Below are 14,041 nucleotides of genomic sequence, written 5' to 3'. Positions count from 1 at the left end.
CTAGAAATCGAATTAAAAGTAGAACTACTTATCCGCATGCACGTGAATGAATCTCCTTAGTCCAAGTTTATTGATACTTAGGAAACCCATACCTGGGAGTAGAACGATCAATGTTTTCGGCTTTGATGGTGAATTTCTTATCCCGTGAAAAACAGTGATCGACATCCCCTCAGACAAATCATCACCAGCACTTCTTCTCGCCACATCAGTACCCGTATACCTAACACAGCTATTGATTTTCTGTATTCTTCCAATTTAACAAACTGAAAGTCGTCAGGCAAATTTATTTGCTGGAATATCTCTTGATTCAAATCCAAAAAAAAAAATTGAAGACTGTCAAGTTTAGTTTCTAAAAACAGGCACAACCATTAGCTAACCTGGCGACAATACCTGGATACAATTAGGCCATGTAGGCACAACTGAACCGGATTCTTGCAGCAAAATATAATTGAGAAAGCAGGAAGTCTCATAACCAGTTCTTGAAAATTCCAGGGGAGGACAGACTGGTTATTGAGCTAATTAATCGAGTAATATTAAATTCTTCGAATGCTACACATAACAAACGTCGGGTTCAGCTTCAGCAAGCCATCACTACCACATCAGCTTATCTGGGGCCAAGCCATGAGATCAAGCATTTCTATCAACCGGAATGCAAGAAGACAATACATTGGAAACAACTTCTAATGACAAAGTCGTTTCCTTGCGGAATCGCCACCTGAAATAGACAATGGGTGACCTATTCTCTTTTATATTTGTAAATTGATCTAGCATTGATTCTCTACCATTTGCCTCATCAGCTAACCCTATCTGCAGATTTATTAGAACATCAGAACATATACTTTAAGTGTTTCTTTTTCCACGTAACATATATTAGTATTCCTATGTGCGTCTAAGATATTTATAGAAGTTTGTGGCAATCCAGTGGGAGACGGATGTCATGTTTTCTGTTTTTTCGGTTCAGAAGAAGATTTGGCTAGACTAGAGGAATGAGGCAACCATGAAATAATAGGCTCCGAGCCCACATGAATTTCAGGATTGTCAATTAGTATATCATCAGTACCAGAGTGTTGCGGCTTCCTCACTTCTGCAAGTTTGCTCTGCAGAAGTGAGAGCATGAACCGCTCATTTTGAAGACAGATCCACTACTCTTAATCCCTTCTGTCATCGTAATTCAGATGATGAAGTTTTTTCACTTCATCATAATCATTGACAAGCCCATGAAACCACCTCTCATTCAAAGGCCAAAACACCTTGATCCTTTTCTTTTAAAACCATCAAGCATCCTTTTCATGATACAATAGCTGTTATTTCTGTAAGATTGACAATATACTTAAATGATAACTCAAAATTAGCAAGTTACGTTATATTTATAGAATATACAGTATGTCTATCTTTTATAATTTTGGAGGCCCTTGGTAGGCGGTGGCGCTGTGATGGTCACCTTGCACCCTAAAAACCAGATAAGTTTGGCAAGGCGGATGTGTTTTTCATTTGGGAAAGCATGGCTTGGTTCAGCTCAGTATTTAGATAAATTAAAATTGAAACCGAATATCCTCGGTTCTGAATATCGAGACCACGAATCGCCAGTTCGGTATCGGTAACGGAATAAAAAAATGGTAAAGAGAACTGCAACTTCAAGAAAAAAAGCTTAATTAAGAGTTACTTGAACAATCCAAGCTACTGATCTAGATATAGATGGTCTGAAGTCTAAACGTCAAAATAATATCGCCATTAACATTTAACCAGTATCCAGTGTCCAGAACTGGTTCTAAATATTAATGGCCTGGAACATGAAAAAAAAAATTAAATAGAATTTTTGATTATCAAAACATAGGCTTCAGCTTTGATTTCTTTTCTTCATAATTCTTTTCACCAGATGAGCTTGCATTGCCTGAAAATTCAAGGGAGTTTATATGATTGACTACTGCAACAGAAGTAAAAACATGTAATGTAAAGTATTTATAAAAACAAAAACACTAGAAAGTTGTGTATCCACACATTAATTTTAGGCATCACTCTCTGAAATTTAAGAATTTTTAAATTGTTAAGCATATAAGAGAGCTAATGCAGAAAATAATGGAAGTTATATGGATAAGATTACCAACAAAAATGACTACCTCTAGGCTTGATCATCCAAGTCCAGGTGCCTCAGATAGATTGAGGATAATTATAAGAAAATTTACTATCTACTGGTACTAACAATATAACTAGCATCAAAACACACTACTAGATGCAGAGCTATAACAGATATGGATGATAAATTTTTCTGAGGCATTTAAAAGACACCCTTCCTAGCTTCTGCATTTAGTATAAGTACATGCGAACCCTCAATTTCAAGTTAGACATGATAGCATTTATTCCATTTTCGATATTCAAGTAATATTCTATACTGTGACATAACGTTAGTATTTGATAGTAAGATTTGATAGGAAGATTTCAGTATGTTTGGAGCAGGACACTCTCAGGAGTTGGAAAAATCTGCACAAGTCTCAAATGTACAGGAAACAAGTCTTAAATTCATTTTTAAATGTCAATAAGTCTCTGAAATAAAAATGCAGGACAGAGGACATAAAATAGAAATTTCCGAGGACTAAAAACATATTAACCAGTTGACGGATGACAAAATTATCACACACAGTTGGAGTTTCGTAAATCTCTACCTATTACCAAGTCAAGGTAACGCACAGCCTGATCACATGTTCTGTGGCTTAAGGATATGGAAACAGAACAGTAAAACTAATAATAATTCGGTCGGCTGTAGGCCATCACATCAGCGTATTAGTGGTCATCCAAAAATGCCTTAGGGCACAGTTAATCAGAACATAAAAAACCTTTAATCATGCTTTTTCATCCATTAATCAGAACATACAGCCTGATCAGCAGAACATAGTACAGACAGACAGCTGAGCATAAAGCCATAAAACAATGAATTTCAATTTTGTGAGCAAAAAATTAAACACGAAAAGACAGACCATGTGTGTTCCTAATATTGATAAATTTTAACTACTACTTAAAAGCATGAATATGCATTATTGAACATATAATAAAATATTGGAGTACTAAATCTGATTATTCTAAACTACATGGTACTACAAGCATAAATGTTCCGAATAATTGTAATTATAATTCAACTTACCACAGCCAACTGATCAAGTCTTTTTCCATGAATATCTTTTTGTGTTTCCTAATTTCTGATTTTGCTTATCAGCTGAACAACGTCCTATCTTCTTGCAAGGTGTAGAAGTCTCGTCAAGTAGAACAAGGCTCTCCGTTAATTCATATATTCTCCCAAGACAGTCATTATTATGCCCACTTACATCCACTTTCTCCGGAGTTAAAAATGGTTGTGAAAAGCCATTCTCTACATTGTAGAGGAAATACTTAGAACCCAGACTTGAGCCGTGATTGCTCCTCTTTAGCACAAGTTTATCATTATTCATAAAACCCATAGCTCGAAATCCATATTGGTATTCCATTGTTAATTCAAAAACATCCTTCTTGTCCCAAAGAACGGAGTTGTGACTCACTCTCAATACCCATATCACCACATTATCAGACTTGTTTTGTACAATAGCTAGAGACTCTCGGTATTCTTCCATTCTAAAGCCGTTATAATTGGGTACAAGGTCATCGGGCAAATCTATTTTCCGGATTATATCACTAGTCAATTCAAAAGAAACAATTTCATCTTTTTTCTTGAAGTATGCAACACCATTTACGAACCTGGCCATCGGGTTGCCAGTATTAGATCTATCATCATCATGATCGCTATCCTTGACAAATTTTAAAAACTTCCAACTATTAGCGCTCAAACTATAGACATAAACGTTGTACACTTTGCTCAAAGGAACCATATTGATTACCTTGTAATCATCATCATGGTACCCAAAACACAAATAAGAATGATCAATGTACTCGAGGTCGATATCTACTGGGGGAAGCTTCTTGGCTTTTCTAATAACAGGATTCCATAAATAAATGGGATAGTCGGGATATAAATCCTGCTTAGCATGAGATAAACAAATCAAGCCATTACAAAAGCCGTAAGCTTCTAAAGAATAATTGGCTAAATTTCTACCACAGATATTATTCAAGTCATATTCATGAGACTCGAAAATATGGTTATAAGATTCGGCATCAACGAGAGCGGTTAAATACGAGGTACCACTACCTATCAGGAGATATTTGTTTGTGTCCAGCAAGGAGAACATCATGTGATGTTTGTAATGTGATTTGATAAAGAACTTATTGTTTATGACTTCATCCCAGAGTTTGCAGACACACCTTGATCGTAAAAGAGTCTTTGTTGATAGTGGTAAGAAAATCTTCATCAGTAAATTTTCTGGTAAATGCTTCGGCGTCGACTCCATCGGTAATCAGAAATATTATCAAGAAGAAGAGAAGGGTGGTTATAGGGTTTTTGACTTGTATAGTGCAGTCTTTTTTAGGGTTATGAATAAAAGCACGTATGATAAATGTGTTTATATATAGTGAAGTATACTGGGCCTGGGCCTAAATAATCACATGAGTTTATACTTATCGAGTCATCTTAGGAGTCGGCGTCTATCCTATAATCTGAAGGAAGTTGAAATTGTATATAGCACGTTCTTTCGAAAAAACAGGTAGTGCATTATTTACAAAAGAAAAACTATAGTTATACATAGTACGTTATTGCTATCGAGTTTGAGCTCTAAATAACTGAGTTGTTTGTAAGCAAATTCGAACTCGACTCGATAACGGTTGTACTTGAGTTCGAATTCGGAAATGGGTGACTTCAACATAACGAGCTCGAGCTGAACTTTAGCATGCGTAGCGCGAACTCTAGTCGTTATAACCAAAAAAATAAATATCTCTTGTTTTTATTAATATTCCTTGTATTTCAAGTTCATAATTCTAACCAAATATTTAATTCACGATTTATTTGAATTATTTAAGGATAATAAATTAAATTTTGAGTTTCGGTTGTGTCAAAATTGATAATAACCGGTTCAAGTAGGTTTCAACCAATTTTTTTTTAAAAAAAATAAATGTTATTGTTCACAAGTTGTTCTTTAAGAGCTCGAGTTTGGCTTATTTCATTTTTGTTTAATAAAAGTTTGAGTGAGGATTGCTTTTAAAAATTCGAGCTCAAACTTAATTTTTATGCGATGAGAAGATTTTGCTTGTTAAGAAAAAAAAATTGAACTTTGCTCGTTAAGGAAAAGGCTCGATTGTTATGCCCCGTATATTAAATGGAGTGTTTGTTTTACAAATACAAAAAACTTTCATTAATTTGAACATAGTACAGCCAGAACAGAACTCCAACGGTCGATACAATCAGTGGTAAAACAAATAACATACTAAAAATAATTAGATGATTTATTTCCTAATCGTTTAACACATTAAATTTAAAAAAATTGAAGCTAAAAATAAAATCAAAGACATCCCAAGCGATCCAAGTTGCACCAACATCTCTGAAAATACCAACATCGCAATTGACCATATCACATAAAAACCATTTTTAGCCCAATGTTCAGAAACACCAATCACATAAACTGAGATTGGAGAAGCGGCATCACAGCTATCTACATGTCGGACATCAATTATAGACATGTCGAAGGCACCCCAGCTATCTACATGCTGGATACCAGCTATAGACATGCCGAAAGTGTAAACCCGTGAAGGATGAACAATCTTTAATTGGTTGTGAAAGGTGGGCTCTTGTAATAATCACCACCATCACAAATTCGATGCAGACTTTGCAGATCACCAAAAATGTCAATAAACTTGTTCTCAGCAAATTCTACACCAAAAATACCCAACCATAACTAAACAAAAACATAACACTCCAAAAGGAGAGACAAAACAAACACTCCAAAAGGAGAGACACACAAACACCCGAAAAATTGGGTTTTATTGGAGGGAAATTATTGAGAACAAAAAAGAATGAAGGAGGTGGGGTTTTCCACTAGAGAAAACCAGTGGAAGCCCCTCGATTTACTTGAAAATGGACAAACCCCAGAAGAAGAGAGGAGAGAGGCGGCTAGGTTTTCTAAGACGATATTAAATGGATCCTCTTGGTCACAATTTCGAATCCCACTAGAGGAGAATTTATGAATATGCCTCCTGAGCCAGAGACTGTCGCTTAAATGCGGTTTACCTTGGTTCACGTGGTTTGCAGGCTATTGCGTGAGCTCGTGAGATTTACTCAGTGCGCACCAAAATACAAATTCCAGTGTCACCAAATTCCACTGGAGTGTTAATTTCTTTTCATTTGCTGTTGTATCACTAAAACAAATTCCAATGTCAGTATCACCAAAATACAAAAGAAAAAGAATCCGAAAATTTGATCCTTTTAATCCTCGTAGTCCAATATTCTCCACATTGCAATCTAACCAAGTTCCAAAGCTGATCAGCATCGTAATGGATCTTATGACACAAATTTAATTAAATTGGTCCAAAAATATCGTAATTCAAAAATATATTGTCACGTATAATTTAATTGAGTTAAGTTCTATGAAATCCGCTATTTCATTAGAATTCTTGGAGTCCGTATACATTCTGCATGTAAATTATAGCTAAAGATATTGCAAAACATATTTTTTTTGAATGTTGTTCTATAAACATCATTATTTAATTGAAAATCTTGTAGGTAACATATATTTTACAAGTAAAACATTGCAAAATATATTATTCTACAAAATATGCTTAGTTTGCATAACATTCATATTGTACTTGTAAATGTATGAGATTTGCCTGATTTATTGCATGATTTTATTGAAATAATGATATTTGTGAAACATATATTGCAAAATAACACATTTTACAAAAAAAATTTAATTTGTATAACATAAATGGACTCCAAGGAGTCCAATAAAAAGGTGGAATGAATAGAATTTTACTCTAATTTATTAAACATGTTTCAAAAAAATTTAAGTTAAGTTTTCTAAAACGCAGTTAAAATGTGAGTAGCCCAGTCTAATAAGGGAAAGCAATGTTCTCAACTTTTATTATAAATACTAGTAGCCCAGCCCAATAAGGGAAACACTACGCCATAGATTGCCTGATGCAATGGTTTTTAAAAAGCGTTACAAGCATTTCGTTGCAATAGCTAAGAAATTCTTATGCTATTGTAATAGTACTGATTTGGTGTTACAATAGCTATAAAGCTAGTGTTGCATGAGAGTTACGGTGTTGCACAACATGTAACACCAGCACTTACTGTTACGGTAACTACTTTTTTATGTTTAAAATTATTAAAGTGAATACATTAATAAAAATTAATTATTATATTAATATTTTAGATTATTTATGACTTTAGAATATCATATAAAATATTACCGAGTTTTTATGATTTATTAAATTTTATTTCACAGACAAATGAAATTATATATAAATAAAATAAAATATTTTTTTATATAAAATAGATAATTACAAATTTAATAATTAAAATTGAAAATAGAGGCGGGCACAGATATTGAGGTGAAATCGTGTGGGCGGTAATATTCCCCCAAACTAAAACTTCACTATCTCCATCTCACACACACAGAAGCACAATCTCTCTTCATCTCTCTCACCCGCAATCTCCATGGATTGAGCTCGGAATTGAAACACTCTCAGTAGTCTCTCTCTTCATCTCTCTTTCTCTTTCTCAACACTCTCACTAATCTCTCTCTTCATCTCTCTCTCTGACCTAGACAAAAATTGAAAAACACACCGACTACAATATACTCCCCCCAAACTCTCTGACCCAAACCCTCTCACAAATTCCTCTTCCAAATAAATCGAAACTTTAATTTGAAATTGTGTATGTGAATATGCACACTTTCTTTAATTAGGACTTACTAACTTTTCATTTTTTTCTCTGATTTTTCTTGAGATCAGGGTTCTATAAATTGGGGGTTTTGCTCTTCCTTCGATTAAGTGGTAAATACATACACATTTATTTCTCTTTCACTTTTTCTAACCTATATCTTTGTATTTTAGACAATTGGGTGTTTATATTGTGTCTTTAAAGCTAATTGATTTTCAAGTTCAAATCTTACATTCAGTTTTGAAGTTTATATTTTGAGTTTGGGGTTCCAGTTGGAGGTTCAAGTTTAGCCTTTTTGGTTAAAATTTGGAGTTCGAGATTGGTCGTGGCTGGGAAACTCCTAAACCCCAAATTTGGGACTATAGCTCTTTAAGAGGGCATGGTCAGATGAACAACGTTTTAGGGACATACATTGTATTGTCAGAAGGCGATTGATGGTCCGAAACCGGGGAAAGGAGGGTTTCATCAGCAACATCAGCATCAGCCACAACAACATCTTGGAAAGCTTCAGGTAAGGGTCACTTTCCAAACTTTTCTAAGAACATATGGCTCTTTAAAAGTAAGATGCATGTGTTGTTCAAATTATGACTTTATGTTTTAGGCCTCGACTTTGCTCTACATATGTAAGACCATGCGAACGGCTATAACTGAATATGCAAGTCATAATAGAAATATAGTAACTTTTTATTGAATGGTCAGTAATACATGCAGCAGAATACTGTGGGTACTTGAGGCCTTCAGGATTTGAATTAAAACAGAAACCCTAAAAGACTCATTGAGCTCTACGAGAAGTGTTTTCTAATTATTCTTTACTTGTTTTTTTGCTATGAGCACATTCTAGGAACTCCAGCAGATTGTGCATCTCTGGGAACCTCCGGAACTCTTTTTCCTATAGTACCTGATCTAGTAACTATTTTGAACCAACTTTGTAAACTGTAATACATATTCCCATATTCTCATTAGTTGTAACTTGTAAATATAGTGCTAAAGCTAAAATTTCATTTTGGTTGCTGATGCTTGTACAAGCTATAATTTAAGATGTTACCTATTCATTTGCTCTATTTTTTTGCTTTCCAATTTGTTGCTTACTCTTGTTTGTTTTGGTCACCGGTTATTAGTGGCATAAACATGGGTTGCAACTCTGGTTACCATATGTTAGTAACTCTCTGGCATTTCTGTACCTTCATAGTCTTTTTAGTTAATTCTACTTTGTTAGATATATTTGATAATGTCATGTCTAAAGATGATTTGTGTTTAATTTTCAGATCTTACTTAACAGGACAAATCAGTACTTAACTGGAAATCAGTACTTATACTGAAGTCAGGACTTAAGATATCAGAAGATATTTATCAGGAGATAATATTAGGACTTAAGGAGACTTTCAGATAAGGCAGGCGGCTGATTGAAAGGAAAGAAGATCAAGACAAACGCAAGAAGAAATATGCATGAAGAAGGAATTTTATGAAGAATAGAATACTTGGAAGAAAAGATAACTAGTTGATATATTTTAGGAAGCAGAATTATATTCCATATCAATTAGAACATTATCTTGTAACTGTGTAGTATATAAATACACACATAGGGTTTACACTATATGTGTTATCTTAATCGAAGTTATTATTCTTTGTAACCCTAGCAGCTCTCGTGATAATTTGTTCATCACTGAGAGAGAACAGTTCTTTGTAACAGAGTTTATTGTGTTGAATAAAATCTGTGTTCTATTGCTTGAGTTCTTATATTTGATTTGATTATAGTAAATACTGTATTTAACCCCCTTCTACAGTGTTTGTGACCTAACAAGTGGTATCAGAGCAATCTGTTAACACACATACAGTTTAAGATCCAAAAACAATCATGTCTGAAGAAGAAACTCCAACCAAGCCCACCAAAACTGAAGAAACTCCAAAAACCATAACCCATAGTCAATATGAGACTATAAGAGTTTCCATGTTGAGACCTTCAGAGTATTCCATATGGAAAGTGAAGATGACTATATTTCTGGAAGCTACAGATCCAGAATATCTCGACAGGATTAATGAAGGACCACATATGCCAACCAAACTATCTGTGGAAATTGCAGGTCAGCCAACAAAGTCTGTACCAAAGGAGAAAAGTGATTACACTGCTGAAGATATCTCATCGATTACAAAGGATGCAAAGGTAAGACACTTGCTGCATAGTGCCATTGATAATGTCATGTCAAATAGGGTAATTCAATGCAAGACTGCAAAAGAGATATGGGATGCTTTGGAAACAAGGTGTCAGGGAACTGATTTAATCAAGAAGAACAGGAAGACAATACTCACTCAAGAGTATGAGCACTTTGACTCAAAGCCTGATGAGTCATTAACTGATTTATATGACAGATTTGTCAAACTCTTGAATGATTTGTCACTAGTTGACAAAGAGTATGATATTGAAGATTCAAATCTTAAATTCCTGTTAGCTCTTCCTGAAAGATGGGATTTGAAGGCCACAATAATAAGAGACAACTATAATCTTGATGAAACAACTTTTGATGAAATTAATGGGATGCTCAAGACTCATGAACTTGAGATGGAACAAAGAAGCAAGAGGAATAGAAGAAAGTCAAGGACAATTGCCTTTGTGGCTGAGGAGGAAAGCCCCAAAGTCGCTGCCTCAAAGAAAGGCAAGGGAAAAGCTCTCATCACAAAGTCTGATACCGAGTCATCAAGTTCTGATACTGATGATGACTCAGAAACTGAGAGTATACCTGAGATGGACCCTGATGAAGAGATGATGAAGCTGTGTGTTCTTATGGTGAAAGAAATCACAAAGATTGCATACAGGAAATTCAGGAGAGGAAAGAAGTTTTCAGGAAAGGTGCAAGTTCTGACAAGAAAAGTTTCAGAAAATCTGAAGGCAAAGGAGGAAAGTCTGACAGAGGAGATTACTCAAATGTTTAATGCTACAACTGTGGTGAGAAAGGCCATATATCTCCTGATTGCAGAAAAGGGAAGAGCGACAAAGGAAAGGCTCTTGTCACAAAGAAGAAAAACTGGTCAGATGCTTCAGATTCTGAGGATGAGAAAAACTATGCCTTGTTGGCAAATGCTAATAGCAGTTCTGATACTACTGACTTAAAGGTACCTCAAACTACTTATGCCTTTCATACTGATGATATTACTGAGTTGAGAAGATATCTTAAAACCATGTTCATTAGTTATAAAGATCAAACTTTGACATGTGAAAGATTAACTTCTGAAAATCATGCTTATAAAAAGAGGAATGATTATTTAGAAAAAGAGTTAGTCATGTTCCATCAAAGTCAGAAAGATAGAGATGATGCCTTTTATGTTAGGGATGAAGTGCTAAAAATGAATGAATCTCTAAAAACTGAGTTGGAAAAGGAAAGAGAGATTATCAGGACTTGGACTAACTCTGGTAGAGCAACTCGGGATATTCTTAGTAGTGGAAACTGGAAAGAGGGCTTAGGTTATGGAGATGATAAGAACAGTAAGGGAACTGTAGAAACTGAGTCTATAGTTATTAAACAAAAACCAAAGGTAAATCTTGTTAAGTTTGTAACTGCAAAGACTGATATTGAGAAATCAGAAGTTAAGGAGAAATTAACTTCTGACAAACCTAAACAGGATAAGCCAACTGAAGTTAACATAGGCTTAATGACTGAGAAGCAGCTTAAGCATAAGCTGAAAGAGGTTAAAAATGTAAACAAGGTAAAGCCACCTAGGAAAAATAGGAATGGAAAGGAAGGTGTGAACAAAAGTAACAATTATAAGCCTGTTCCTAATGCTCCTAGAAAAACATGTCATAACTGTGGAAATTCTAATCATCTGGCTTCTTTTTACAGGAAGAATAAGAACATAAACTCCTTACCTTTAAAATCAGGAGTTAAGAGTCAGTCTGTTAGATATAGGCCACAAAATCCTTGTTTTCATTGTGGTAGTTTATGGCATTCCACTTATACTTGTAAGGAATATCATTTTTTGTACTATGATTATTATCAAATAGAACCTTCTGTAAAGAAAGTTAGCATTATTCCATCTAGTGTAAGTTCTGATGCAAAGTCTGATATTGCAAATTCTGATAAGAAAACTGTTAACATAAACTCTAATGTTAAATCCGCTGCAAATGTTAACAAACTTAATAGGGCCAAAGGATCCAAGCAAGTCTGGGTCCTTAAAACTAATCACTAGTGGTCTTTGTGATTGCAGGGCAATAGGAAGAACATCCTAGTTCTGGACAGTGGATGTTTAGGACATATGACTGGAAATAAAGCCCTGCTATCAGACTTTGTGAAGAAAGCTGGCCCAGGTGTTTCTTATGGAGATGGCAACATGGGAAAAACTCTGGGATATGGCAATATCAATCTTGGGAATGTCATCATTGAAAAAGTAGCTCTAGTATCAGGACTTAAACACAATCTGCTGAGTGTTAGTCAAATCTGTGACAGAGGTTATCATGTGGATTTCTTTGAAGAACACTGTGAAGTTGTAAGCAAATCTACAGGCAAAGTTGTTCTGAAGGGATACAGGCATGGTAACATTTATGAACCCAAGCTTTCAACAAGTACTGATGGTTCTGCAATCTGTCTGTTGAGTAGATCATCAATTGAAGAAAGCTGGAATTGGCACAAGAAACTCTCTCATTTAAATTTTAACAATATAAATGAACTAGTCAAGAAAGATCTTGTGAGAGGACTGCCAAAATCAGTATTTGCTCCTGATGGCCTTTGTGATTCATGTCAGAAGGCAAAACAAAGAAAATCTTCATTCAAGAGCAAGACTGAATCATCTATTCTTGAGCCTTATCATCTACTACATGTTGATCTATTTGGTCCAGTGAATGTCATGTCTATTGCAAAGAAGAAATATGCTATGGTCATAGTGGATGAGTTCACCAGATACACATGGGTGTATTTCTTGCACACAAAAAGTGAAAATGCATCTATCTTGATTGATCATGTCAAGCAACTGGATAAATTGGTCAAAGATTCTGTGAAGATCATAAGAAGTGATAATGGCACTGAGTTCAAGAATTTGATCATGAAAGAGTTCTGCAAAGACCATGGAATAAAGCAGGAATTTTCTGCTCCTGGAACTCCATAGCAAAATGGAGTTGTTGAAAGAAAGAATAGAACTCTTATTGAAGCTGCACGAACTATGCTTGATGAAGCAAAGTTACCAACCTATTTTTGGGCTGAAGCTGTGCAGATTGCTTATTTTTCTCAGAATGCAACACTTATCAACAAGCATGGAAAAATACCATATGACATGGTGAAGAAAAAGAAGCCAAATATGAAGTATTTTCATGTATTTGGATGCAAGTGGTTTTGTTCTTAAGACTCATCCCGAACAACTATCCAAATTCGATCTAAAAGCTGATGAAGGAATTTTTGTTGGATATCCACTTTCCACAAAAGCCTTCAGAGTCTACAATTTAAGAACAAGGGTTGTCATGGAATCTATCAATGTCTCTTTTGATGATAAGAAGATTACTGGACTTGAAGATTTCAATGATCATGATCAGCTGAGATTCGAAAATGAAGTTTTAAATTCTGATTCTGTAAATCCTGACAGTCTAAATCCTGATACTGCAAATTCTGATGAATTAAACTCTGATGTTATTGAAACTGTGGTGACTACGCCTAAGCAAGATGCACTTGTGCAGGGGGAGCATACTGAAGATCCAACCACATTTCAATAAGCATCAGAACCTACAACAGGCTCTTTAAGTTCTGATTCATCAAGTTCTGATGAGCCAAGTTCTCGAAACTCAAATTCTGAAGGATCCAACTCAGAGAGCATAATTTCAGGGGGAACATCAGAAAATGTTGATGGAGACAACATGGATCATGGGGGAGCATCCAGTTCTAGAGATAACCTTCCATCTGCAAGGAAGTGGACTAACGCACATACACCTGACTTAATTATTGGAAATCCTGATGCAGGTATCAGAACTAGAACATCTATATCAAATGATTGTCTCTATCATTCTTTTCTTTCTCAGACTGAACCAAAGAAAGTGGAAGAAGCTCTTCAAGATGCTGATTGGGTGCAAGCAATGCAGGAAGAGTTAAATGAATTTGAAAGAAATAAAGTCTGGACCCTAGTGCCAAGACCAAAGAACAGATCTGTTGTTGGAACAAAGTGGGTGTTCAGAAACAAAACTGACAGTGATGGCATAATTACAAGGAATAAAGCAAAGCTGGTTGCAAAAGGATACTCTCAATAAGAGGGAATTGATTATGATGAAACATTTGCACC

General features: G+C 35.1%; 1 protein-coding gene across 1 annotated transcript; it reads right to left on the bottom strand.

The window, feature by feature from the left end:
* Window positions 1–1,639: 1,639 nt before the first annotated feature.
* On the bottom strand, window positions 1,640–4,432 carry LOC141720357 (putative F-box protein At3g16210). Its single transcript, XM_074522718.1, has 2 exons — window positions 3,137–4,432; window positions 1,640–1,891 (listed from the first exon to the last, which is right to left on the bottom strand). The coding sequence occupies exon 1, from the start codon at window positions 4,368–4,370 to the stop codon at window positions 3,150–3,152; it is 1,221 nt and encodes a 406-aa protein (XP_074378819.1). The 5' UTR covers window positions 4,371–4,432; the 3' UTR covers window positions 1,640–1,891; window positions 3,137–3,149.
* Window positions 4,433–14,041: the final 9,609 nt, after the last annotated feature.

Source organism: Apium graveolens, chromosome 1, assembly GCF_009905375.1.
Source record: "Apium graveolens cultivar Ventura chromosome 1, ASM990537v1, whole genome shotgun sequence".
Classification (NCBI taxonomy): Eukaryota; Viridiplantae; Streptophyta; class Magnoliopsida; order Apiales; family Apiaceae; genus Apium; species Apium graveolens.
The sequence above is the reverse complement of the archived record's forward strand: the minus strand, read 5'-3'. Positions and strand labels throughout refer to the sequence as shown.

Bases quoted from the DNA above. Each gene is read 5' to 3' on its own strand.
- LOC141720357 (XM_074522718.1), bottom strand. From the start codon at position 4,370: ATGGAGTCGACGCCGAAGCATTTACCAGAAAATTTACTGATGAAGATT.